This window comes from Poecilia mexicana, unplaced genomic scaffold (assembly GCF_051168715.1).
Source record: "Poecilia mexicana isolate PSO_F unplaced genomic scaffold, ASM5116871v1 scaffold_12, whole genome shotgun sequence".
NCBI classification, from domain to species: domain Eukaryota; kingdom Metazoa; phylum Chordata; class Actinopteri; order Cyprinodontiformes; family Poeciliidae; genus Poecilia; species Poecilia mexicana.
In genome coordinates, this window is record NW_028263381.1 from 20,249,840 (window position 1) to 20,275,798 (window position 25,959).

A 25,959-nucleotide genomic window follows, 5' to 3' on the forward strand; every position below is an offset into this window, starting at 1 on the left:
CAGTCAAACAAAATGATCTTCAGCAAAATGATGTAGAGAAAATCAGCCAACACCTTCTAAGGGTACAATTACCGGCACACATAAAATTACAAAAATCAGGTGGATCATTGGATTGGAATCCTAATGTTGGCTGTTGCCATGGAAAGTCCAAATAAATGTCTGATTACTGTTCATGGATGGTTTCTGGTTCGTAGCTAAAAGTTTTACCTCTTGGTGTTTGTTTTTACTTCCTGAACTATATTAGTGGGCTAATTACTGATTACTGACCATTTCCAATGTAATTTAAACAGCAGCTGAATTATCAATATAGTTATTGTGAAAATATATAAATAGAGATGCCTGAAATATACAAATCTCACTCATTCCTATTAACACTTTGCACTTGGCGTCATGTTCTTCGAAACTCCACCTGCTGTGATGGACGTCAAAACAACGTATGCTCTTGTAGAGACTGTCAAAAACATGCATGTGGTAACCTAATGTCACTTTTATTTAGTTGATTTCACTTTAAAAATGGCCACAAGGTGTTGCGTGGTCGTCTGGGTCAAAGGTGAAAACTGAACTTGTCATTTTATTTTCTAACTTTTAACGAGGAGCAAAGATATGGCGGTGATGGATGGCAGCTCTCAGCTACAAGTTAAGATTAACGTTCATATACTTCATAAGTGATTAGAAAGATACTAAATATCGCATTATGGAAAACGTGTGTTTAACCATTAGTAACCATGGAGACGATGCCGCACCGTCATGTAGCCTAGCATTTATGGGGAAAAGCTGGTTAGCATCTCGTCTTTGGTACGTTTTAAGGCTGCTCTGCTGAAAAGGGAAACTCTGTTCATGACATATTTATATAAATCATGTGGCGTGAATTCAGGCCAAGTCCGTAATTTGATCAACACGTCAGGAGGGAGGAGATATGGATCAGTTTCTAAGCTGGTTATTTTGTAAATATCACCGTTTTTGAGCCCCGACTAGGTGTGTTACCTTCACAGACAAATTAACTCGACTTGAACAAGTAGAAACCATGAATAAACTGGCAAAACGACTTTGGAAACAATTTCAGTTGCTTTGTTCCAACAGCAGCCTCAAATGATTAGTGACTTGGCTGTAAAGAATTGATGGGGAATGTTTGAATTTGACTCATTGGTGCAGAAAAGATTTAATATTTGAACCTGATTCATTTGATACATAAAAGGGACTGAATTACTGCATGCGATAGGCGCCATGTTCTGATCTATTATTCCCTTCAAAAGGAGCAATGGATCTCATTTTAGTAAAGGCTGAAAAATGGAAACCTATTGTAGTGATACCTGAATTTTTTGACTATGCTTGAGTGGACGGAGTGGTTTGGTGCTGCAAATGTCTTTACCTAAGACAAAATTTGCGAAATGCATGAATAATTCATCAGATAAATGTAAAATGAAATCCAGTTTTATGTGTTATTGAGACAGTGATGCTTTTGCTTTTCATAGCAGTGAACATTTGAACATTGTTCTCATCAGACCCACTCTATTGTGTATATGTATTCTAATATGAAGTCAGAAACACACAATAAAACTCCATAATAGTGTCATAAAATTGTCACCACAGGATATCTCTTTTATACAGAGAAATAATGTTTTCACAGTCCAAACATCCTAATGTTGTCAGTTCAGTCATTTCCAAGACTACTGATGCATAAATACAGAAGCTAAAGTCAGAATATATTTCTTTACAGACAGCAGCAGGTTACTGACAGCGTAAATTTATGATGCATTGTTTGTAAAATAAACTTTATTCACAAGGAGTATTTCTGTTTTTTAAAGATAATCGGAACCAAATAAAACAAACTCAAAGTAATGACTGCATCATAGTGAGTTTCTAATAAAAAATAGTAAGACATTTTGATGCATGCATAACTTCACCATGTGCAAACACATATCTCCTTTGCCTTCACTAGCCTGTTTACTTGCACTTCAAACAACCTCAAATCTAGAAATAGGCGTTTCAGGACCTTTCTGTTTGTATGTTGTGGAAAAATGAAAAAGAATGTGAGAAAATACATGATAGTATAGTTTAAGGGCAGTTTAGAAAAATGTAACGCTAACTAAAAGTTAAAATCCTTTAAAGAGCTTACACAGCAGGTAAGAGATGCATCATCCTTCTGTTGATGGCAGGTTTTCAGCTAATAGCTCTTTGGGAACCACTTTGTTCAAGCCATATCATTGCATGCCTGCCAAACTGTTTTATGTTGAATTATTCTTAGGTTTAACTACAGAAAATAGGAGCAGATACACAAAGATTCAGTTAAAATCAGCTCTTTCCCAAGTTGTCACATGCAAAATTATCATAATCTGTATTTTTGAACTTTGTTTTTATGCCTAATTGATTCACAAATGATTCTTGGGCAACATAACTAAAAAAAAGCTTTGTGTTGGATCTGAAATCAATCATAAAGCAGCACACAAAAACAAAGAACAGATCATATTTTTGTTAAATAAAATTCTGCCTGTTATAGAGTTCATTGTGAGGCCATGATAGATTTGTTTGGTAAAAACACCTCCACACATAATCTGATGATGGAAACAAAACCTACTTGATTCCAAGTTGAGCTGCAGTTGTTGGCGCAGTTGCCTTGAAGAGAGAAGCTCAGTTTGCTTGCCACTGATTGGCTGTACCCCCAAAGGTGGAGATAAGGACGACTACAGATGGTCCAGACAGTTTCTACTGTCCAAATTAAAATAGACAGTTCTATGTGGTCTTAAGAGACATGAGTCATTTAGATCCCACAAGTTTTAGTCTGTGCGCAGTCGCTCACAACTGCATATCGTTAGTTGTGAGCGACTAACGATATGCGTATCGGTGTATAAATGTGTGAACGCTTATGATTGCGACTAGGTGAATGTGAGTCTAGTGTAAAGCCTTTGAGTGGTCGAAATGTTTGGAAAAGTTCTATAAGTTCAGTCCATTTATCATTTTACAAGTTTATTTTTTGTTTAGTTTTGGAAACCAAGAAAAAAAACTGACTGAACAAGCCACATCTTCTTTTCTGTCTGACCGTGACATTTGCTGCGCTCCTTTTGAGCGTCGCGCTAAGACCACAGAGGGTAAGAAGTAACGATTTCCAGTTTTGTTTGCTCTTCGCCTGCTTCTTTCCAATCTCTCACCAAGCTGTCCAAAATTCCTAAGTAGTCTTGAAAAATCTAGAGGAGGTTGAAATTTGATTGAGGTAATTTTGAAGTCTGAAGAACTGCAGTGAGAAATAAAACATTTCCACTTCCTGATTTGATTTCATAACTAAAAGTTGCATCAGTCCCATCTGTTCATTCACCCAATTCTTTTCCAGTTCTTTCATAAAACATGCGTTGAACCCTGATTCTCGCTCGGATCCCAATTGGGAGAGACCAAGACACGAGAATAGCACTTAGACCGAGCAAGAGAAGATGCACAAATTGAAAAATGAGATGAGGGGAAGCGGGGAGTGGAGCTGATGCAGGTTGAAGTTGAAATGGGAGTCAAAGCTGGCCTGCCAGGAGCCGAAGCTCGAGCCTTGCTGTGGCTGTGCCTGTTTGTACTAAGCTGGCTGCAGATCTGTCACTCAGAGCCTCATACTCAGAGCGATGGAACATGGCCAGGATTCCTAATGAGACAGGTCTGAGAGCGGCGTTGAATTATGCAGCATGGATTGCTTTAGCTCTTATGCCACTGTTCAACGCTTGGGCCTTAAATCAGCGTGGTGAAGTTGACGAGGATCCTCGAAATAAAAAGAAGTCAGCTCAGTGATTGAGACCTCACCGTGGTGAGGAACCACGCAGTGCATTAAGGAGCTGGAAGCAGCGTGTGCCGTGTTTCATTTTAATGCCCTACAGAGGGAGGAAACAGGACAGATGCAATTGATGGTGAGCTTGTTTGTGGAAGTCAATCGTTGGACAGTAAAGATCTAGAGCTGTGAGGCTCAACATGGATGTGCTGTGTACAGATCTTGTGTTCAGACATATCCAAATCAATTCTCGTATATCTAACAAATTAAAGAGCATCTGAAGAAACAAAGAAGATGATTTTAGGTCCAGGGTTGGTCTGGCACACTCCCGATAAGTTATGCCTGTCCTGTTCTTGGCTCCTGGATTTATCTCCCCAATCATCCATCATCCATCCATCCATTATTTATGATGACTACTGCCATTTTTCTATCTTGTTTGTTGCCACTGTCCTCACTCACCTCAATGATTTATGAACTTGTTTGGTCTCAGTGCATTTTTGAGATTAGTATGCATGGAAAAGCTGTTAGTTTACCACGTTTGCTCACTCTGCCACTTCACAGACTAAAATCCCAGTGCAGCCTTTCACAGCAGCCACTTTGAGTATAATGCAATTAGGCATGCTAATTTAGCAGCACGCTTCGACGTGTTTCCCTGTTTCTGTGTTTTTTTGGGGGGGTTGGAAGTGCTGCGCAGCGCAGTCTGTCAGGCCGTGTCACACTTATCCGAGTGTACGTGTATTTTTCATCCAGCGGAGTAAAGCCTAAGTTCTTTGGCGACTCTTTCAAAAGTATCCGTACGTTGGCTTTGACTTTGACCCAACTCGACAATCAGCCAAGAAACATCAATTTAACATCCATTTTCTCGTGGAGGGGAAGCTGCTGTGTAAATAAAGCAGGCCTGGCCAGTGGCGTGGAAGCGATTGCATCTGCCACTCACTCCTTAGTCCAGAGCCTTGTTTACGTTAGTGGAAAGCAGGTAAGCAGCACATTTGAGCTGATTTGCCAGCTGACTCGGTGTGGGACAGATTTCTGGGTCAGCGCGTTTGCTGTGCTGTGAATGAAACTAATGGAGCCTAATTCAGGGATTAGACATGAAGTGGGAGCTCCAGCGATCGCGGAGATAATTAACACGGTGTGATTCTTATCTCATCCAGTTTCAACTCAGTGGAAATAATTTAAACTTTCTCAGTGCTTTTTGCGCCTCTTCTCATGAGCAACTTGGTGAGTGCTGAGAGGGAGATAAACAAAGCTTCCCTGATGAATAAAGACTGCCAAATGATGAAATTATTTTTAAACTGAGTATATTTCAGTTGGTGAACAACTTTCTCCATCTGAACAGAAACAAAACGGAAGTTTTCTTTTGATCCAAAGATGAACAATATAGAGTCAACACACAGCTTCAGTTATAACAGTTGGAAACTAACGATCAGGCCTGAAATTTGGGAGTAGTGATGAACTCTGACCTGAATCTTCAGAGCCACATAAAGACAGTTACAAAATCAGCCTTCTATCACCTGAACATTTCCAGGCTTAAAGGACTAATGTGTCAGCAAGATCTAGAGAAACTCATCCATGTTTCTCTTTAGTCACACAACACTGCTGCTGGTGTTCTGACTAAAACCAGGAAGATGGAGCACATCCCTGCACCAGCTCCCTGTAGCTCAGAGAATTTACTTTAAAATACTTTTGTTAGTTTATAAATCACCGAATGGCTTAGCACCACAATACATTAAAGTTTTGTTGCATCAACCTTCCAGGCCTCTCAGGTCTTCTGGTTCAGCTCTGCATCACCAGAACCAAACAGAGAATCAGCATTCAGCATCTATGCACCACAAATCTGGAACAAACTTCCAGAAACCTGCAAAAGAACCAAAACACTGAGTTCCTCTAAATCACGGCTTTAAACCCAGCTTTTCAGAGTTGCCTTTGATTAATAACTGGAACAATGATTAACATATTTGAGTATTTACTCAGTGATTTGACAAACTGTAAAGTTTTATTGCTTGTTTCATAATTGAGTGAATGATCACTTTGAAATGCCGTGTTGCTGAAGAAAACTTGACTTGTATTAAGAGGCAGTTCATTGTAAAGGTATTCTTTCACATTACAACCACACACTTCTGGATGTTATATTGGGAATTTAACACAAATTACTGTACAATTATGCAGTAACTTTAGAGTATTGATGAACTGAAGAGTTCTCTTTGAGATCTTCAAAGTTTAGGTTGTTTTATAACCCAACCCTGCTTTAAACCTTCTCCCCGACTTGTCTATTTTCCTCTTTGACACAGTTTGTTAATCAGCTTAATAGACCAATTTAGGAGCTTAATACAAGTGTAAACTGCATTTTTCAGTTCATAGCCATACATCTTTCTCTTACATTTCCCACTTATGCATGTATTTGTGTTGGTCTATCACATAAAACCCATTAAAACCCATTTAAGTTTGTGGTTTTAGTTTGATTTTCAACGTAAAAAGTTAAGGGGGAATACTTTACCACAAGACATACAGCGCCTTGCAAGTATGTTAATGATAGTATATGCACAGAAAAATGTTGGAGGCGGTCTCTTTCAGCTGCACAGCCTTCCATTTTCATAAGTGTCAGAGGTCTGAGTAGGTAATTCACTAAAGGGTCTGTGGTGGAACCTGCTTTTAGATGTAAACCTATCTTTAACATTTAGATTAAGTGGTTGATGAAGAATGCTCCCAGTTTCTGATGGCCTTACAGTTTATTGCTGTAATTTTTCTTCTTGTTTTAATGGTATCCATTTGTCATTATTACCTTGTTCTTTAAAGTTGGCCGTGTGTATGGATACTTTCCCAGAATTGTGAGGTAAGGTACTCCGTATCTCTATGATTTAAAAAAAACGATTCATTGCTGCTCTTTCCTGATCCACATTAAATTGCCTCAGCCACACACTAAAACAAAAATGTTGTGCATATTTTTCATTTTTCCCCTTAAGTTTGTCAGGCTGCATTATTCTCTCTAGTCTGTTGCTTTTTGAGCATAAAGAAAATGATCTCATTTCATAGCATGTGCAGTAATAAACCTCAGCTTCTTTGTTTCTCATCATGCATTTCCATTTGCAATCTTAATCTTTGAATCATCATCTCTTTGATAAAATGCATGGATTTGAGTGGCGTTTCATGTTTCACTGTCGGACCTTGAACGGGCTTTTAGCAGTGCTTGAAAGCTCTGCTAAAGAGAGCATTGGAAAATGTTGAAGCCTTCTCCTGGGCTCTTACTGCGATTTGACTCGGATCTCTGTGACAGAGGAAATTGAGAAAGGAAGGTCAGCGGGTTTCTAGTGGTGTATTTGTCAAAATGAACAGAGACAGGATGAAATGCAACAGCGCTTTAAAATGAGAACGTGAGATTAAGACAACTTGGGGAAGAAGCGTTTAGAGACCAGAACTTGTGTTGACACTTGGTCTTTAATATGCCATGAAAAGATACGCTGTAAGAATTTCAGAAAATTGCATGAAGTGGGTTGATTTTACTTTTAAAATGTTGGAATACTTTCCTTTATGTCCCAATCCTGCACATATCCAATCAATTTTAAAGCATCTTTCATCACGTTCTAGCATTTATATTTGTTTCTGAATATCGACACAGAATGAGCGCATCTCCTTCTGACGCATTCATTACGTGGCTATAAAGTCATCTCAGAAATGTCAGATTAAAAACCATGTCAAAGCTATGATTCAAACTCATTTTCATTTTGGCCAAATTAAGGTCATTAATCTTCTTAAAGGTGCCAAAATGTATCGATAAAACCTTTTATGAAACTGTTAAAATATCAATGAATTCTTAAAATTAAATATTATTGAACATCTTTTCAGTCCCTCCAGGATTTTGTGATACTTTTTGTGATTTTTGCAATAAAAAGTCAGTGTTTGTGGTACTAATTTGGAAATATTTACAATAGTTGCGGTTATTTATGGCGGTACATGTGACTTTTTATTACTAGGTGTATAGATTATAATCTGACATCAATCAAAGCTGAGGCAGCTGTTTAGTACAAGTTGGAAAGTTTTTTGACAATTTGAGATAAATCTGCAATAAACTCCTAATTATGTATTAGCACAAAAAAGTGTGGGCATTTGTTGATTTTAGGTGAATTTCCATAATGATTATCAAGAAAGTGGAGGGACTGACTGATGTAATTTGGCAGTAAACGGATAAAAACTGATAACATAATATTTATGCCACTCTGTGCTTAGTCTAGAATCTAAAGGGCCACATTAAAACCTGTGGCGGGCCGGATTTGGCCCACGGGCCTTCAGCTTGACACGTGATGTAGGAGAAACGGAAAAAAGAATATATTAATTATAAAGTTATGTATTATGTCTGTTTAAAATATCTTGGAAATGTCTAAATTGCAAACTTTAAAGACCATGGGAATCATGCGAGGGAAAAAACTAATCAGAAGAGAAGAAAAGAGGAAAAATAAAAGAAAATGACCAAAAGGTTTGACCCAAGTCATAGTTTAAAAGACAGTTATTCCTGATATTGACCAAATGTAAGTAAACTTTTGAATTTAAGGAATGTTTCAAAAAATGTTCTTGTCAAGTTTTCTGACATTTAGCAAATATAATACATTTTGGTAATTGTAGCTCAGCTAAAAGAAGAAAAGCTTGCTCTGATTTAACTTGAGATGGTGAGAATTTTTTTATTTTTATTTAATCTATAAAATACATTAAAAAATGTTTGGCTCTCATCAAATGTTGATACACATTCTTTGTCCGTGGTCTTGATTTTTCACCTAAAATGTCCTTCTTCTCTCTGAACTCATCTCTCTGCTGGTTGGATAATGCTGCACTCAGAGTTTGCAAGAAACAACTTTGAGTCGTCATCTTGTGAGCACTTAAAAAGTCTTTAACCTCAGAAATGAAAACATGAATATTGGGGTTTCTTCACTTTGAGCTGCTGCTCCTTTAATGGATCCTTTAGCTGCTGTATAAAGAAGGTCCACTCATTTATGTTTGAGATTTTTTTGGAAAAGTCGATGTTGTCGTTGACAGACTGAGCCCTTCCTTGTTGTATCCCCTGTAGAGAAGCATGGCAGAATGATCAATAAGGTCCTCAAAAGGTGCCAAAAGCAACACACATTCAAAAGGCCAAGAGAAGAAATTGATGGGTGTCTGGAAAAGTTGAGAGCAGTGATCCGATTTTCACTTCAGTGGAAAAACTGCCTTTTAGAGGTTTTTAGGCTTTCTTTTCATTTTTACACCATTTAGTTTGAGTTGGAGTGGTATCTGCAGTGCCACATGGTTTTTATTGCGGCTAAAAAAAAGATTACATGCACACGATCTTGGTGTTTATGTGAAACAAAACTTTTATTTGTCTTCTTAGAGACGGGGGTTAAATCGTCTAAATCTTTGCTTTTACTATAAAACTCTATTTAAAATGTGTTTAGTGGAACTGAAGTTAAATATCTTGTCTGTGTGCACCAACCTGACAGAAATGTCAACCACTAGTTGTTAATGAATCCTGGGAGAGACGGCCATCTGTACATGCAACAGTATGTATATTTTCAATTTTGCACCACTTTCTGTTGAGTTATTACATAAAATCCAAATGATATTCATCACAATTTGTACTTGGATACTTGAGCAAGACATTGTATCCGATTCAAACGAAGTACAAGGTAATTCTCCCTCAGCTGGAAACAAATGGGCGCCAGCATGAGGCTCCTATTGACGAGCTTTAAGTTATGCATGTGCTGGTGTCCTTCAATCGGATATGTGGCCATGTCAAATTAGTTTGCTGCCACTTATCGTTTCCCAGTTATTCAACTTTACTGCTGGTGGCTCATAAATTTAGCTCAGCATTGTTTTGAGGTTAGTGGCAGGTCTTGACAGTTGAAAAATGATGCATCACCTCTTTCCTGTGGTTCATTTGTTAATAGCCTGGCTTCTGGCCAGATGTTGCCTCACCTGCCAGGCGTTCAGAAATGGCCTCACTTTGCCTCCTGGGGATTCGCACTGCAGGGAAACGGCTTTAGTTTGTGGGAGTTAACTGACAATACAGATTAGTTTAGGTGTTGTTTTAATTCATAGTTTCTTTTCTGGAGAGATTAACCTGAAGTGATTAATCCTATCTGACCAATAAGAACTGCTGGATTTAAGTGCAAAACATGTTATTTACAAAAATATTGACATTAATTGACAAAGATGTTTGGTAGTTATGAAAAGAAATAACACTGATAAAAAAAAGAGGTTGAAAACAAGCAAACAGAACAGACTGAAAACCAAACGATCTAATTTTTAACCTTGAGGATTTTGATGAACCTTCGTCTTCAAGGAACAAAATGACTTAAATAATGAAAATCAAACACTTGGTAGAAACCAATCAAGAAAAGTCAACTCAGTGACTGCTGGTGACAAGAACTTTTCAACATATTGGGGCCACAGCTGTGTAGCCTTATGGAAATCAACCTTAATGGAAACAAGTCAGTTTAGATTAGACGTAGTGTGGGGTACCTTTGATAAGCTTAGTAAATTAAATTAGTAGGTTTCAATCTGTCAAAAATTAGTCTGGAGAATGAGTTCTTTTCTTTCCGCTGAACAAGTCAGCAATTAAGGAAGCAAGAAAGTTTCTGTATGATTAGAACGAACACTGAAATTGGTTGCATGTCAACTGGAATCAGTTTCACATCTGATCACACTGAAGCGTTGCTTAAAAAATGTTACTGATGCTGAGAACAAAAAAACAACAAATCTTTCAGATTTACACAAAAACAGATGAAAGAAGTTTACATTAGTTTAGAGTCAATATTAAAAATGCATTTTTTTAATCCCATTAGATTCAGAGATGGCATTTTCCCAAAGCTTTCTGAATAAATAAAAGCATCCATTTAAGAAAACCTTGGAATATTTTGACAGGCATTCAGAGAGGATTTCTCTTTTCACTTTGGCATCTCTTGAGGTAATGAAAACAAAAACTTTGTTCGGGCCACAACTTCAAATCCAGCAAGGACATTTTTAGGTTGGCTCTCAGAAAAACAATTTTTTTATGTGAAAGGTCAAATCCAATGTAGATTTGTCTATTTTTCTTTCTGAATATATTTGTTTTTCCTTTTCTGAGAGTAAGGAAACATCCCAAGATGACAAATATAAACCAAACAGAAAAACAAGCAAAGCCATGAGAATGTTGAAAAATTGCATGAAAAACATGCTTTTCCTTTCCATCTTCTTATTGTAGTTGCTTTATAAGAGTTATATCTTGTTTTTGTTCATCCTCCAGCAAAGATCCAGTACCAGCCGGCCCTGCCCAGCATGAGGGAATTCCTCACCCAGAACATGCCTGTCGGCCATATGATGAAGTTTATTCTAACGTATCAGACGGTGAGTAGCAGCGGATCAAATCTGAAGCGAAAGCTTCTCTGATGCAGCCAAATGTTTCTGCGACTGAGTTGGTCTCAATGCGGATAAGATTTGACCTTAAAAGTTGGAAGAGTTTACACTCTGTTTGTGTCTTATCCTGTCTGTTATGCCATCTTGTTTGGGTAAAAGGTGATCTGTGTTTGATTATCTGTGTTAATCTGATCAGCTGTTTGGAAATACAGGACAGATAGAAATGCAAAGTCACCAATCTGTGCTTCAGAGCATTACTGTTCATCTGGGGAAGTCTGAACAGATACGTCTGAGTTTGTTTGGCAACAGAAATGTTATTTTGTTTCCCAAATGTAAGAACCAAGCAAAAACCACGTCTTCTTTTTTTAAGAGGCCTAAAATACAGAGTACTCCAAGGCTCAAACCTAGGACTCCACCTATTGAATATCTATATACTCCTAATAGCTTACGTTACAACAGAAAATAAGATTAGTTAACTTAACTATGCAGATTAAGAATGTATGATATTGATATCCAATATGCCAATATACTAAAAATACTAACGTTTTTTCCTATACCTACCTACTGAAACTATATGGCTTTCTCTACTGTGGAATTAAAACCCTGTATTATCTTTGTCAAGTTAGCCTGCTACCAAATGCAAATGCTAAAAAGGAGGCTGAAAATGATGTAACGCATTCAACTTGCATTATGTTTAATGTCAAATTTATTAATGACATTTGCTCTCACCAACACAATGACAACACTCACACTGTGCAAATTGGACGTTGTGCTGTGCTGCAGGCATCATTGTCACTGGTTTGTCATATAAAATCAACGCTTTTTATACTTTTAGTTATTTTTGACGGAATGTCCGATATTAAATTTTACAGCTAATATCAGCCGATACGATAGCATGCTGATAATATCGTGTCCTAATGCAGGTGATGCACAGCTCTGCGATACAATGTCACCATGTAATTCTGAAACCATCCATGCACTGAACAGATGGTTACAACAATGTGTCTTAATTTCTCCAGCTGAACAGAAACAGAAGTGAAGTTATTGTCTTTGGATCTGGTATCAGACCTGAACGTTCAGAGCCACATAAAGACGGTTACAAAGTCACCCTTTTATCACCTGAATATTATTACCAGGATTAAAGGACCAAGGGAAAGTGCTATACAAATAATCTTGATTGATTAATATGCAAATAATTATGCAATGTTGAGGCTATTATTTTGAAAATATAATTTAGCTTTGTTTTAAAAGGAGTTTCAGGAGTACTGTTTCTCTAATTCTACAAGAAATATATGAAGGCTTTGCGGGGAAATTGATAAATTAGTGTTTTGCTAGTTGCTAAAATCTTATTTAGACATTTAGCAAACAGAAATGTCTAAATAAGACATTATAATGTCTTATATATCTTATTTAAACAGAAATGTAATAATAAATAAGACATAATTTATTTACCTGATCTAAAACAGAACACATTCAGTTTAATTTAACTTTACACCGTGAAGGAAAAATAGTTGGTTGTAGGTGAATATTTTAACTAATTTGTCTTTTTTCTGCTTGATTTGTGTCTGGTTTTCTTCGTTTACCTCTGTGATTTAATGTACTCTGTTGTACATAATACATTTTATTAATGACTTGTTGAGTGGGGCTTGCGACCCGTTGATAACTGCTTGCTGTTCTGTTGGCTGATGAAGTCAATCATTCCAGACTCAATCGATAATATCACACCGTTGTATGTTTGATTTATTTTCAAAATTGCATTGCAAGTTCTACACGACCTAAATGAGGGTCAAGTTTAACATAAAATTATTGGAGACCCAGAAGGATACTTGGCTGGTTGTGTTGCAAGTTTGCAGTCAGTTTTCATTAACACCCTTATATAACACTGAAAAGTGTTTACATTTCTCCCTAAAATTAAATTCTCCATATGCAAAAACGAGCTTTGGAAGCTTGAGCTTCAAACCGCAAATAAATGCAGAGCCAGAGACTTTGCACAGCATCTGAGATGTATTTTCTTTCATCTTCATTTTGTCCTTTCCAACCACACCATTAATTACCAGAATGCACCTTGTTAGTAGATTAAATTTGCCAGCTGTAATGAATGCAGGATCATTAGTGCTCATGCAAACATTTATTAGATCTGCGCCTCGGCGGCACAGCGGGACGCATTCAGATTTGCAGGAACACGTAAAATATTGTTGGCTGATTGACAGTGTGGCTCAGATGAAGCTCTGCTCCTCTTCCTGCGTGTCTGCGTGGAGTCGCCGCTTTCATGCATGACTGAAGAGCTCACTTTATACTAATTACAGCTGTGCGTTGCAGCCTGAGGGGCCTAGCAAACCTCAAATTAAGGTCACAAAGGTAAAGTATAGGGTACGCTCTCCTCTGGAGGATGGAAAATACTTGGCTGAAGTGTTGGGGGGAAAAAATGAGGAGGGAAAAAACTTTTAAATGAAGCTGAAAGAATGATTAAAAAAAGCAGCAGACATGGCGCCCTGCTGGCCTGACGGCTGGGCCACATCCGACATGACAGCAGCTTCCACGGTTCAATACGCCACTGTGAGGTGCTTGTTTTGTTCAATTTCCCTTGCCCTCCATGTTTTCTGTCACTCTCTGCTGCCTGCATGTGAAAAATAAGAGGAATTTATTTTTCATCTTAAAGGAAGAGAGACTTCTATATGGATCCTTAACTTCGTTGCTGCTTTCTTCTTCTGTAGTTTTGTATTAATTATGTAAGAAGATGCAAGCCACTTCACTGAGGGGAACTTGAAAGTGCTCTTTAAAGTCTCAAGGAAGTCACAAAACAATCTTATCTTCATTATGATATGCTTATCTGTCTCCTACAGCACATCCAGTCCTTTTCTCTTTGAGATGCCTAATGCTGTGCTGCAGTTGATTTAGTAGTTTTCTAATTAGAATAGAAATGGCCTTTATTGTCCCACTGAAGGGAAATTCAGAATAATTCAGGATAATTAACTCCATCCTCCTCGTTTGCTATTATATGTTGAATTTATTGGTTGTTTATCACATGCAGCTTCAAGATGAGAACACCATGTTCCCTTTTTACCGAGCTAACGATAACCAAAGCTGTTAATTCTGGTCAGATAAACAAGCGGATCTAATTTTACATGCATCTAAAGAAGAGCAAAAAAAAAAAAAGAATATTGTGAAAAAATATTTTTGTCACTTCCTGTTGTCTGTTTAAATCCTGCTCTTTCCTGCAGCCTGAATGAACCAGATGCTATGTAAGAAAGGCAACTTTCTTTAAAATGTCTGAATAAACAGTCAGGTTCAGACTGACTGTTTATTCACTAAAGACTTATTCCCTTTTTTTCCACAAACAGCAAAAGCAAAATCACAATTTCAGTTTTATTTCTAGAAATCCTTTTTTTTATTTAATGCAATCTTCAAAATTAAAAACTCATTTTTGAGTTTTTCCTAATTAAAAATCTGCCATAAAATTGTGTAGCTTCTCTATCACACAAATATGTAGATTTAAAACCATGCAGTAGCTGTTCTGCAATAAAAAATAAATGTTAAGTGCTTCCATTCTCCATCCTTTAATTTGCCCTTGGATGCCTTTTCGGGGGGTTTAAATGAGGAGCATCAATGTCTCTTCTGATTTGCTGCAGTGATTGGCACAGATTTTATGCCTTAATGCTATTGGACGGTGACCAAAGTGTCTACTTTTAACTTTAAAGTCACATGCAGAGAAGTTTCTGTTTCGTGAACATCTGAATTTACAAACAGGAGAACACACTCCACTTTCCATTCTCTTTTATTACAAAGTTGTAATTATTATATGTTCTGAACTCAAGTATGTTGATTTCATTTATTCCTCACATTGTACTGTGAAAAAATGTTAATTTCCAACAGTTATAAGCTTTCAGATCTAAAATCCAACCTTCTTTCAAGTCCTTGTTTTCGCTGGAGACTGAAACAGAAATCGCTGCTTGCAGTGGCCACCAAGGGTCTCAGCTTGCAGGAGTATTTCATCGCAGCGCCTATTCTTTTTATTTTTGAGACCATTTTCAGGGAGGCATTTCCGAACGGCGCCGGTGTTTTGACTGGAAGCGGCTTGAGAGGAGCGCGCTCTGGAGAATACAAGCGGCTCCATTAAAATGACATCAAGAACCACCAGCAGTCCCTGCTGATGCGAGCGGAGGAGTGAGTTTAGTGCACTAAACTGCCATCTTGCTTCCCGTCTCCCTGGCGGGAACATCTCAGAGAGTGGCTAAGAATTACTCTCGTGTGAAAACCTATAACCGGAGGAAGCCGGAGACGCCATGATAACAGATGGCAGCAGAGTCCTCTTTAGGATGACGTCCTCGTTTGTTCGGCGCGCAGGAACACTTTTGCCCCATCATCTTGCCAAGCTGAAGGATTTTGCATTATCAGCATAAATATTTCAGTCTGCATTCTTGATTAGTTTTATCCCCCCATTGGGTGCAATCTTTGAGGCACCAGCTTGTCCCTCTCACGGTCTGAGTCCATGGAGGGTTTCTGAGGCAGGCGAAGGCATCTGTCTCTTCAATTACCAGTGACAATGCCCCCCTCCCCCCGCCCCTCCCCCAAGTGGTAGGGTATTTACCGAGGCAATGCTGGTAGCGATGGAGTCATCTTCATGTAGTTTAATAGGGCCTGAACATAGAAAAGGAATCCTATAAAGCAGATTGGAGACATTCGCCTCCACAGTTGCTGGTATATGTGATGGATTTTGTATCGTGTGCTCACAGGTATCCCTCCTTTGGAGCTTTATTCAATTAGGAGTTACAATATTTTTGAAATATTCCAGGCACTGCAGAGTATTTATACTTAAAGGGACAGTGTTATGTAAAACTGACTTTTTTTTTTTTAGCTTTACACCATGCTTAATTTTGTCCCCTCGTCAAAAACATACCTGAAGTGTTGCCTTGATTCTCAAGTCTAAGAAATCTTTTAATCTCCATGGCAACTATGCAGTTGTGGGTGGAGCTAGCCCCGCCTTCAAGACGCAGCTCCTCCTGCAGTTTCCAAGCCATAGCTTCCCCACTCTGCTCCTTCAGACTAGCCAGAAGCAATTAGCAAACACCTGGTGGAACAGCGCATCACTACGAGCTGCTTCTCAGTGAAACGCTGGTAAAAACTTTAAAGGGTTAATAGAGGAGCGAAGCTCCGATGACTTCCTGAAGGCGGAGTTTCAAAAAATCAGGAGTTTTTAAAGAGACAGAGTCCCAGTTTCAAGGTGTTAAACTACCAAGCTAAATTTCTTTGTTGCATTCGATACTTTTATAACAACTTAAGGTTACATAGTGCAGTTTCAGAAAACACAATAAACAATGTAAATATGGCAATAAACTGCATAAAAATGGCTATGCAGCCAGAAAAAACACTGGCACGCATTATTTTTTTATGCTTGTTGAGGACAAACAACAATTAACCTCGACTTTCCAGTTGATTTTCAGTTGTTTACATATTAAGTCAGTAAATATAATGTTGGCAGACTTTTTTTTTATGTGTCGAAGAAAATAAATTACACTTTTTTTCTGCTTTATTCCAGGAACAAATCATTTCTACTACTGTTTTTTTTTTTTTTTTTTACCATTTCTTTGCTTGTTAAGAAGAACTGAAAATTATATAAACCAATCTCACTGGTGTGCTTCAGTCTAAACATCATGATATGGTTATAATAACATTATGATTTACAATTTCTTTGGCTGAAATCTGTGAAAGACGGGAAACATAAAGGCAGCTTGCTGCATTTGTCTGGTGAATAGGTGTAACTAAAGCTGAAAAACATGTTGCTGTTATTGATTTAACCTCCTACTCTCACATTTAGATCCTGACAGGACTGTCACATTATGTGTTGTGGATATTTCTTCACTATATTACCGATCTCTTTATTCCCTCTACTTTGGCCTTCGATAATTTTCTCAGAATTTAGCCTGAACAGAACGGCCTGACGGTGGAATAAAATAGGAACAAGATTGAATATTTAAAGCCAAATAAACGGTTCCTCAACACAAAAAGCTTGTGAGAGCGTGTTTACCGTCGTCGTACCTTATCGGACATTAACGGACTCAGTGATTTCATGCTTCATTGACTAACGTAAGGCTTTCTGCTAGGGATAAAAATAAAAACTGAGCTAAATATGATGTGAAAAATCTGATATACAAAACTGATATACATATTTGGCTTTAGCACAAACACTGCTTGGATTTGTGGAAAAGTTTTGTGCTTATATGCTACTAACGTTTTATATAGCAAACAGGATAGTTAATGATTAGTAAATGCATCAAATTTCCAAGGTTGATCCTTGTTCATAATTTATGAATTCATAATTTAGGAATAAGGACTTAATTTGTAGATTGGATAATCTTACATGCTGGATATCAATGTCTGGATCAAATCGTGACCAAAAATGATCAAATCTTGTCTAAAATTAAAGCTTTTAAGTTGACAGTTTATTGGATTTGGGTGAATCTGATGTTTCCTGCTTGCAGGTCCAAATGTTGCATGGTTTGACCTTGAGATTGGAAAATCAGGGCACAGTTGGTCTTGGTGCTCACTAGAAGCTGTTGAGAAAAAGGTTGTAATGTCCTGAAAAACCGTTTTGGTGCAGCAGAAGCTCTTACTTTGAAGTTCTTGGTGACCCAAAACATTGTCCTTTAAGTCCAGGACTCATTCTTTGCATGTGGTGTTTTCTGATGCAAAGCAAAGAAAACACCAAATAAAATGAGCAGACCAGTCTCCTAATTTGAAGAATAGTGTTTTAAACTGTATTTTTTACAGCTTCACTTGTACTGATGATGGTCTAACCCTATATTAATATTGTCCCATCAATGTTTGCAATGGAAAAATTCATTTAAAACGAGTTTCTGCTGTCAAATGAGTGTAGAATTAATCCTACTGCAAAGTCATCTGAAAACAATAAAAATTGTCACAGTAAGAAGTTTGTGTTGAACGGCTGAACTTGTGCGAACACATGGCCCGCTTCTCCTCTCTGGCCAAAGTACAGATGTTTATATAACCCTAACCGGAATGAGTAAAGGCCTAAATAATGTAATGTGATGTAAGTGTTATTTGGTGCAGATTCAAATCAGTTTGTCTGTTGTTGCTACATTTAAGGCTCCTATCATTACATGAGGTCGCCTGCAGGCTACAAATAGCATATGCAAAGGGAGCCAAACTCTTATTTTTTCATGAGAATATTTGCACAACATTTGCTGGTTGTGCTGAAGGATGTAGCCATGATCCTTCCAGACAAACACGGTGACTAATTAAGCTGACAGGTTGACACCATCCCACCCCCAAACAGCTCAGAGGCCTGTCACTCATCTGGATCAGCCTCGTCAGTCGTCTTATCCGGCCCCTCTGCCATTTTGCAGATCAGTCCTCGTGTCATTTCAGCTCACTTCTGCCGGGTTCCTCCCATCACATCTGTTCTGAAGTAGCATTGCCCCCACCTGTGGAATATGGTACCAAAGGCTGTTTTTTACTTTCTGCAAAAATGGCAAAAGATGAACAACTTTTCTGCTTTGGATAGAATAAAACAAACTCAAGGCTTGTGGGCCAAATCCGGCCTGCCGTAGCTTTTTATGTGGATTCTAAACACTAAATGTGCTCAAGTATTATGTTTTCAATCAAATTAATACATTTTTTATCTGCTTACTGCCAAATTATATCAATCAGCCCTTCCTGTTTCTTGATAATTATTATGCAAAATCAAGAAATTCCTGGACTTTTTTGCACTAATACGCAGGTTATTGCAGATTTTTCTCAAAAATTGTCAAAAACTTTACTTGTAGCTGCCTCAGCCTTAATTGATGTCAGATTATAGTCTATGATCTATATACAGCGAGTAATAAAAAGTCACATTTACCTTCATAAATAATGCAAATATTACCAAATTAGTACCACAAACACTTTGGTTGTTCTTCCAAAAAAATCACAAAAAGTATCACAAATTCCTGGAGGGACTGAAAAGATGTTCAGTAATGATTTAATTTTAAGAATTTAAAAATGTGAACAGGTTTTATCAATGCATTCTGGCACCACCGGCCCTTTAAGAGCCTTCATGTCAAACGATAATGAGTTTGACATCCCTGGAGTAAAACACTAACAGGAAAATGCTAATGATTAAAAAGATTTTTTTTTAAATGTTACATTGCACATACAAATCAAATCTGGTTTATTTGTACAGCATTTTTTTTAACATTATGTAAGCAGCCCAGGATGCTCTTGTCAACTCTCCATGAACATCTGCATTCTTTGCTCTTCTTTTTCGAGCTTCCAGGAAAATAAATGTTCCGATTTCCTGTGTGCGGTTTCATATTAATATGGAGAATAAATCTGTTCCAGCTGCCAATTTCCCATCTGCAACCAAAAATAAACACCTTCTTGTCATGCATGTCTCACTTCAGCGTGACATTGCCCGACTCGAATCAACGCCTGTGAATTCAGAGTTTGATTCATTTGTTCAGAAAATAAAACAGGGATCCTAATAAAGATGTTTACAAGTCACTCACTGGAATGAAACATGAAACTGTGATGCTGCTGTTTATTGCAATGTTTGAAAAAACAAAAACACACAGTCATAAGGAGCATTCACTGTTGGGTTTAGTTTTATTGCAGCTAGAGATGCCTGGCAAAACAGTTTTTACATTTTCTTATATTAAAACCGCAAACTGTTTTTTATAGGAACATTATGTGACGGAACAACACATATTATTCAAAGCTTTAAAAATTGTGCAGAGCTCCGTTCAGTCCAGCGTTTGATGGCACAACTATGGCTGTCCACCTTAACCCACATGCTTACACCTCTTTAAAATTAATCAGCCAAGAAGCTGCGAGAAGGACTTTGGTAAGCTGCAGATCCACAGCTTAGGGGGGAGAGTATTAGACAGCTAAAAGTCAAACACTCCAGGAATAAAACTCTGGAGTCGACACAAACATGCGGAAGAAGATGCTCTGGTCAGATGAGATCAAAATCAAAAAGTTTTGGCTTTCATGCAAAATACTGTCTGGATCAGAAGATTAATTCTGCGTACGATGGTTTACGATGGAGTTAGAAACAGGATAGTTCTGGAAGAAAAACTGAGCCTGCACAAGAGTGGAGACTGGGCCAGTGTGTGTTATAGTGGCCCAGTCAAAGTCCAGACCCAAATCCAGTGGGAATCTTTAGCAAAACTTGAAAATTCCTGCTCACAGATGCTTTCCATGCTGTCTGATAGACCTGGAGGTATTTTTCAAAGAACTGGAGGTGAACACTTGCCTCTAAATACTTGCAGGTTTATGTGCACACCACACTTTTCAGATTTCTTTGTGCAAATCACAGAAAACTAGAGTGAAAAAAGTTTGTGCTTGAGGCAGAATGTGAATTCCTCAGTTTGCAACAGCATTTAAAAAATACCAATCTCAACTGTGGAGAGCAAGAATTTGTAAAATGTTCAGGCTGGATGGTGAAGTTTTACACTGTCAACACAGTAATGTTAGGAATATAATGTGAATGTCTGGTGGCCCCTGGGTCATATTTATAACATTAAATCATCATCTGAACCAAAATGTTTTAGTCAAACAAGGAAGTCAAGTGAAAGTTTGTCTGACCCTTTTATGTTCGTCTCAGGTCCAGCAGGTTAACTTCCTTAACCCTCAACAAACTACAGAGCAACAGAACAAATTGAACATAGCAAAAATGTGCAACATTAATAATAACAGTTACAAATGTACACAAAGCTCTGCTACATATGCATCACGTTTACAACAACCTGCTGACCACAGTGCTTCACATCAACAGAAAATAAAATTAAATTTGGTTAAAGAGACATCAAATCAGTGAAGTAATAATATCCACAGTTTTTCTTCCCTTCTTTTTTAACTGGTGCTGAAGGCCCGTCTGGACGTAAACTGACCTACTGACTGAGAGGAATAAGTGGGTTATTGTTTCCACACCTGTAAATAAACCACTACTGTAAATTCAGCAAGAAATGAAGCAATCTAGTAAGAATTAGCAGAAAAATTAGTCATCAAAATGTGGCCCCCGCGCTGTCAGCTTAAACAATTCTGCCTCTGAGCGGATCCACTTCATGCTCCCCTGCTGAAAATCAAAGAAACTCTTCTTTTCATTATTGTCTTTGTTCTCAAAATTGGACGCCCATTTAGCATCTCATTCGGGATTTTTACTGTTGACTTGAATTTAACGGCAAACCGCTGATGGAGCCGGAACGTCTTTGTCTTCCTGCAGGCCTTCTGGAAGGAGAAGGGTTTATCCGGAGAAATCGTGGCAGGATCTTCCACCGACTGTCCGTTCTGCGTCACCTTTGACGCCACCAGCCCGCGTGGGAACCCGGCCCTGGTGGGCTTCATTTCCGGCCGGCAGGCGACTCTTTGGAGCGCCAGAGAGGTAAAGTCAATAGGGGCTGAGGCCGGTCTAATCAGATTATTACGAACCTGTGTTTATCTTAGCAGAGCTCTCATGCTGCGTGCAGCAGCCGCTGCCGTGTTTGATATTTGATTTGAATTCAGCATGATCTCATGTGAAGTCATGGAGCCTGCTAATGGTGAAATGAGGAAAGCGAGATGTATTCATTGTGTGTATAAAAGACTCAAATATCGGTCACGAAAACTAAAATGTTTTCAAACATTCATTTATTCCCCATTTCCTCTAAAAATAACAGGGTACATTAGCATTGCAGAGAGGTTCATTCGATTGTGACTGCATGTTGAGGGTTGGCGCAGATTTCCATTGTGTGTGGAGACAAAGGCAGAGCATTGTGTCTTGTCATAATAACAATATTACTTGAGTGCAGCATTAAGAAAATTGCATCCAGGAATGAGGCGGTTGGAGGGGTGGATGCTGCTGCCAGCTCGCAATGGCTATTACTTCATAAAATATAGCAGATAAAAGCATTTTTAAGTGGCTCAAAACAAAACCCAGTGTGAGGGACATTTATGTCTAAGTGCCCTGTGCAATGGACATCTGGTGCTTTTAGTTCATTAGGTGTTAATTGGCTGGAAAATGAAGATGTGGCTTTATGTTTGCTCTGGATGTGAGGTGAAGGAAAAGATTTTAAGATTACTCCAGGAAAAAAATCATTAGTGGACATTGTACTGCCAGCACCTTCGAGTAGTTTTTCTGATTAGTGAGGTTTCTTTCCTAGACAAAGTAAATGACAACTCTATTGTTGCAAGTGTGTTTTTTTTATTCCAAAAGAAAGTACACCTGACTCCATGTTATTGTGTGCAGCTGCATTTCTTTCCAGTGTAAAGTCAATGAGTCTCTGTTGTTACCAACTCAGTGTTCTTGTTCAACCAGGTCTCCTTTTTGGGATGAAGCCTTTCATGGAGCTTTTGGTGGTGCTAGTTTTTGTGTTTTTCTTTCAAGTAGAAAGTACACTTGTCTCAGTGCTTTTGTTTTTTAACTGAATCTCTTTTCTCTTTACTTTCAAGCGCTTTTTGTTTTTGTCCAGCTCAGTTTTTCTGATTAGCCAGGTCTTTTCAATCAATAAATGACAAAGCTATTTTTGACATTACCTTTTTTTGCAGTGCTAAAATAGCATAGAAAGTACACCAACTCCATGTTTTTGTGTTTAGTTATGTCTTTTTCCTGCATTAAGACAATAGTGGAGGTATTCTCTGTTGCTAGCAGGTCAGTTGCTCTTGTTTAACAGCGTCTCCTCCCGGTGATTAAACCTTTGGCGTTAATTCTTGTACTCTGGTTTTAGAAAGTACACTTAGCTCAGTGCTTTTGTTTTTTAGCTGCGTCTCTTTCCTAAAAGACTGCTCCTGTGTTTAGCTGACTCTCTTTCACAGAAGATGTCTTTGACATAACTGTTACAGCCATCATCTAAGTCCACTTGTTGAGCTCCTGTCTCAGCCTATTTTTCTAAATTAAGTGTGCATTCACACCAGCCCTGTTTAGTCCGCTTTAATCCGATTGTAGTTCGTTTGCCTAGAAAGTCTGGTTCATTTGGGGAGGTGTGAATGCATCCAAACTCTGATGTGGACCAAAAGATCTAACTCTGGTTCGGGGAAAAAGAAGACAGTTTGCAAAAAAGACAATTTGCAAAGAAGCCATTTGCGGTTGGTGTTTTCTCCTGAGGTTTTGTGTCATTTCCTTCAGTGGTTCTTGATGCAGCGCCCCCACAGGTGAGGAGGTGAACAGGTTTTTCAAAAGGTTTGGTTGGTTTGACCCAGTGCAGTGTGAAAGCAAACTGCACCAGCTGAAAATGTAACAAATGTTGCAATTTCTGTCCCCAATTGAATCAAGTCTGCCGGACTAGCAGGAGTGAAATCACTGCAAGTCACTGATGGAGCTGTTGCTGCCAGTGACCTTTTGTACTTTTTTCTTTTTTTATCTCCAGGTGAAAATGTTCCTTCTTCACAAAAACCATATTTCATAGGAATGATTATATTCTGCTTCATTTTTTTAAAGGTAAATACAATCTTAATATTTTCAAACAGCTGTAAGTGTTTCAAATCTTCACCAGGAACCTTTTTTGCACTCATAGCCAACAAGAATATAATTCCTTTACCTTCTTTTCCCTTTTCTAGTACTTTTTTTTCTGTAACTCAGGTAGGGAAAAAAAGACAAAACCCAACATTGTGTCTGGTGTTGTTTTGCAATTTAGGTCGTTTTCCTGCCTTGCTTTAAAGCTCTGCAGCTGTAGTAGCTGTCACCCTGCAGAGACGAGCAGCAAAAGGTTCTTAATAATTAACCTCCACTTGCCGCTCTGCTTCTGAACACAGAGAAAATGTGGTAGCGTGTGATGCAAGCGGGCATAAGGGTTACAATTATGCACAGTATGTGCTGTTTAAATAAGATGCAGTTGTTGATAGGATATGCCATTTTTCATTTGGACCCTCATGCCCTACATTAATTCCCACGGCAGGAGTTTTAGATTGCTGGATACTGGTTTGCTCTGGTGGAATTAAAATGACAGAGAACTTATTTATGACTAGTTTTAACTAACTTTAAACTAATAAATCTATCCCAGAGAGGAAGCTGGAGTACCAAGAGAGACTCCAAACCAGGATTTGGACCTAGAACCGCTTTAGGAGTAAATATTTAATTGTGTAACTCAACATTTATTCCAAATATGATACGAATTGTTGTAAAAATGGGTGACCAGTTTCTGGAAAATGATTTTTAACACAAGTTTAACCTCATAATCATGTTGTTTTGGATGCACGTATTTCTGAAATCACTTCTTCTCCCGAAAACCTGAAAGCTATTTCAGTTTTAGAGTAAATACTATGGAAATATGTTTGACTTTTTCCATTATTATAATTGCGTAGATGCATTAAATCTGGTGGAGAAAAAAAAGGTGAGAACAGAATTCAATCGCTTTTAAAAAAATATTTAAAACTCAATTTTCCGGCCATCATTTCCTGTACCAGTGACGGCCAGAGGAAATGACCGTCATTTTTCTTTAAATTGTGCACGGTTAAAACCACTATAATTATTTTAAAACTGACAGGGCATGGTGGCCAGAGGCTCATTTGTTCTTAAATTGTTTAATTGTAAGTTAAAAATAAATCCTGTCCATTGCTATTCTTGTACTTAGCAGCTAAATATAATCCAGTTAATCCTAACTGATGTTGGTTCGGATTTAATTTCAAACGATAAGGAAAATAAATGCATGTATTTTCGTTTTAGATGTATACACCAGGTACATATCTGGTCTCTGCTGTAAATTGGTAGAGTTGTGCCCTGAAGAGCTGGAGTTAAGTGGTTGCCATGGAGACATAGTGACTGTCTAGGTGCCTCGTTTTGCTTTCTCCGGCGATTATTTAACCTCTGCCAGGAAAACCCGGAGTCCTCTTCCAGCAGCTGTTTAAACTTTCGAATTATTGTTCTGAATGTCAACGAGGGAAAGAATCAATCAGAATACGATGAGCATGACATATTTAACATATTTTCACATTGTAATTTGACACTATGCAAAAAGCTGATTTGGTTTTTATGGTGTTCTAAAGCTGGGGTGTTAAAAGTGTGGGTTGGGGGCCATTTGTGGCCCTTCGACTGAGTTTGTGTGGCCCCCAAAAGCAGTTTGAGAATGAGAAACCTGGAACATCCAAGCTGACTTTTTATTTTTAAATCAGGATGAAATTATAACCATCATCATTTTTTAAAAGTAAAATGATCCCAACTTCTGCTCTTATAACTGAGGATAAATTTGTTATACTGAGCCCAAAAGAATTTCAAAATAAGACGCCCATTTTATGTTTCAGGTCTTCAAAATCCAAAACCAAAAGAACCAAAAAACTTTAACTATTTGTTTGATTGCCTTTGTTTGGCCCATGTGACATACATTTTTACGTTTCAGTTTTGCTTTTTGTGCCGTGAAAATGTTCTATTTATGTTTTGAGCATGTAAGCCCACGCTTTAGCCCTTCTTTTATCGTCTGTAAGCTTTGCTCGCTTAACGAGGCGTGAGGTGACCTGCGTTTAACAAAACAAGAGCCAATCAGGTTCATTTTAAATCAGTGTGCCTTTCCTGCTTCGCACGGCGGCGTTATGTAACCCTCTTTCCTTTTCTCATGTTCCAACAAGGATTTCAATAAACATTTCTAATTTAAAGCGGTGGATGAACATCTGATGCTCCCCCACCTGCGTTTACTTCTGCTCTAAACTCTGGCAGCTCTGTTTTTGTTTTTCTCAGAAAGCGTAGAGGGCATCCTAATTTTCTCCTGTTCTTTGGGATAAATTAATAGGTCATAAGCAGGGAGACGGCGGAGACAAAGAGACGCAGTAGAGACAGATAAGACGAGTCAGGAGCTGTGTGTACGTTGCCTTATCTCTACTCCTTTTGTCAGTTTGTCTGTTTTTCCATGCCAGCTCTTCCAATTTGCTCATCCTTTCTGCAGTTTTTCTGCATCTCACTG

The 25,959-nt window shown here is 38.2% G+C and overlaps 1 protein-coding gene across 1 annotated transcript in view; it reads left to right on the forward strand.

Annotated features, from left to right (window-relative positions):
• LOC106925474 (putative flavin-containing monoamine oxidase A) overlaps positions 1–25,959 on the forward strand; it is a 68,594-nt gene that overhangs the window by 23,394 nt on the left and 19,241 nt on the right. Inside the window, exons 8-9 of the mRNA XM_014999849.2 lie at positions 10,989–11,089; positions 21,318–21,476. Of these exons, the coding sequence (XP_014855335.2) occupies positions 10,989–11,089; positions 21,318–21,476 (260 nt within the window). The remainder of the gene's footprint in view (positions 1–10,988; positions 11,090–21,317; positions 21,477–25,959) is intronic.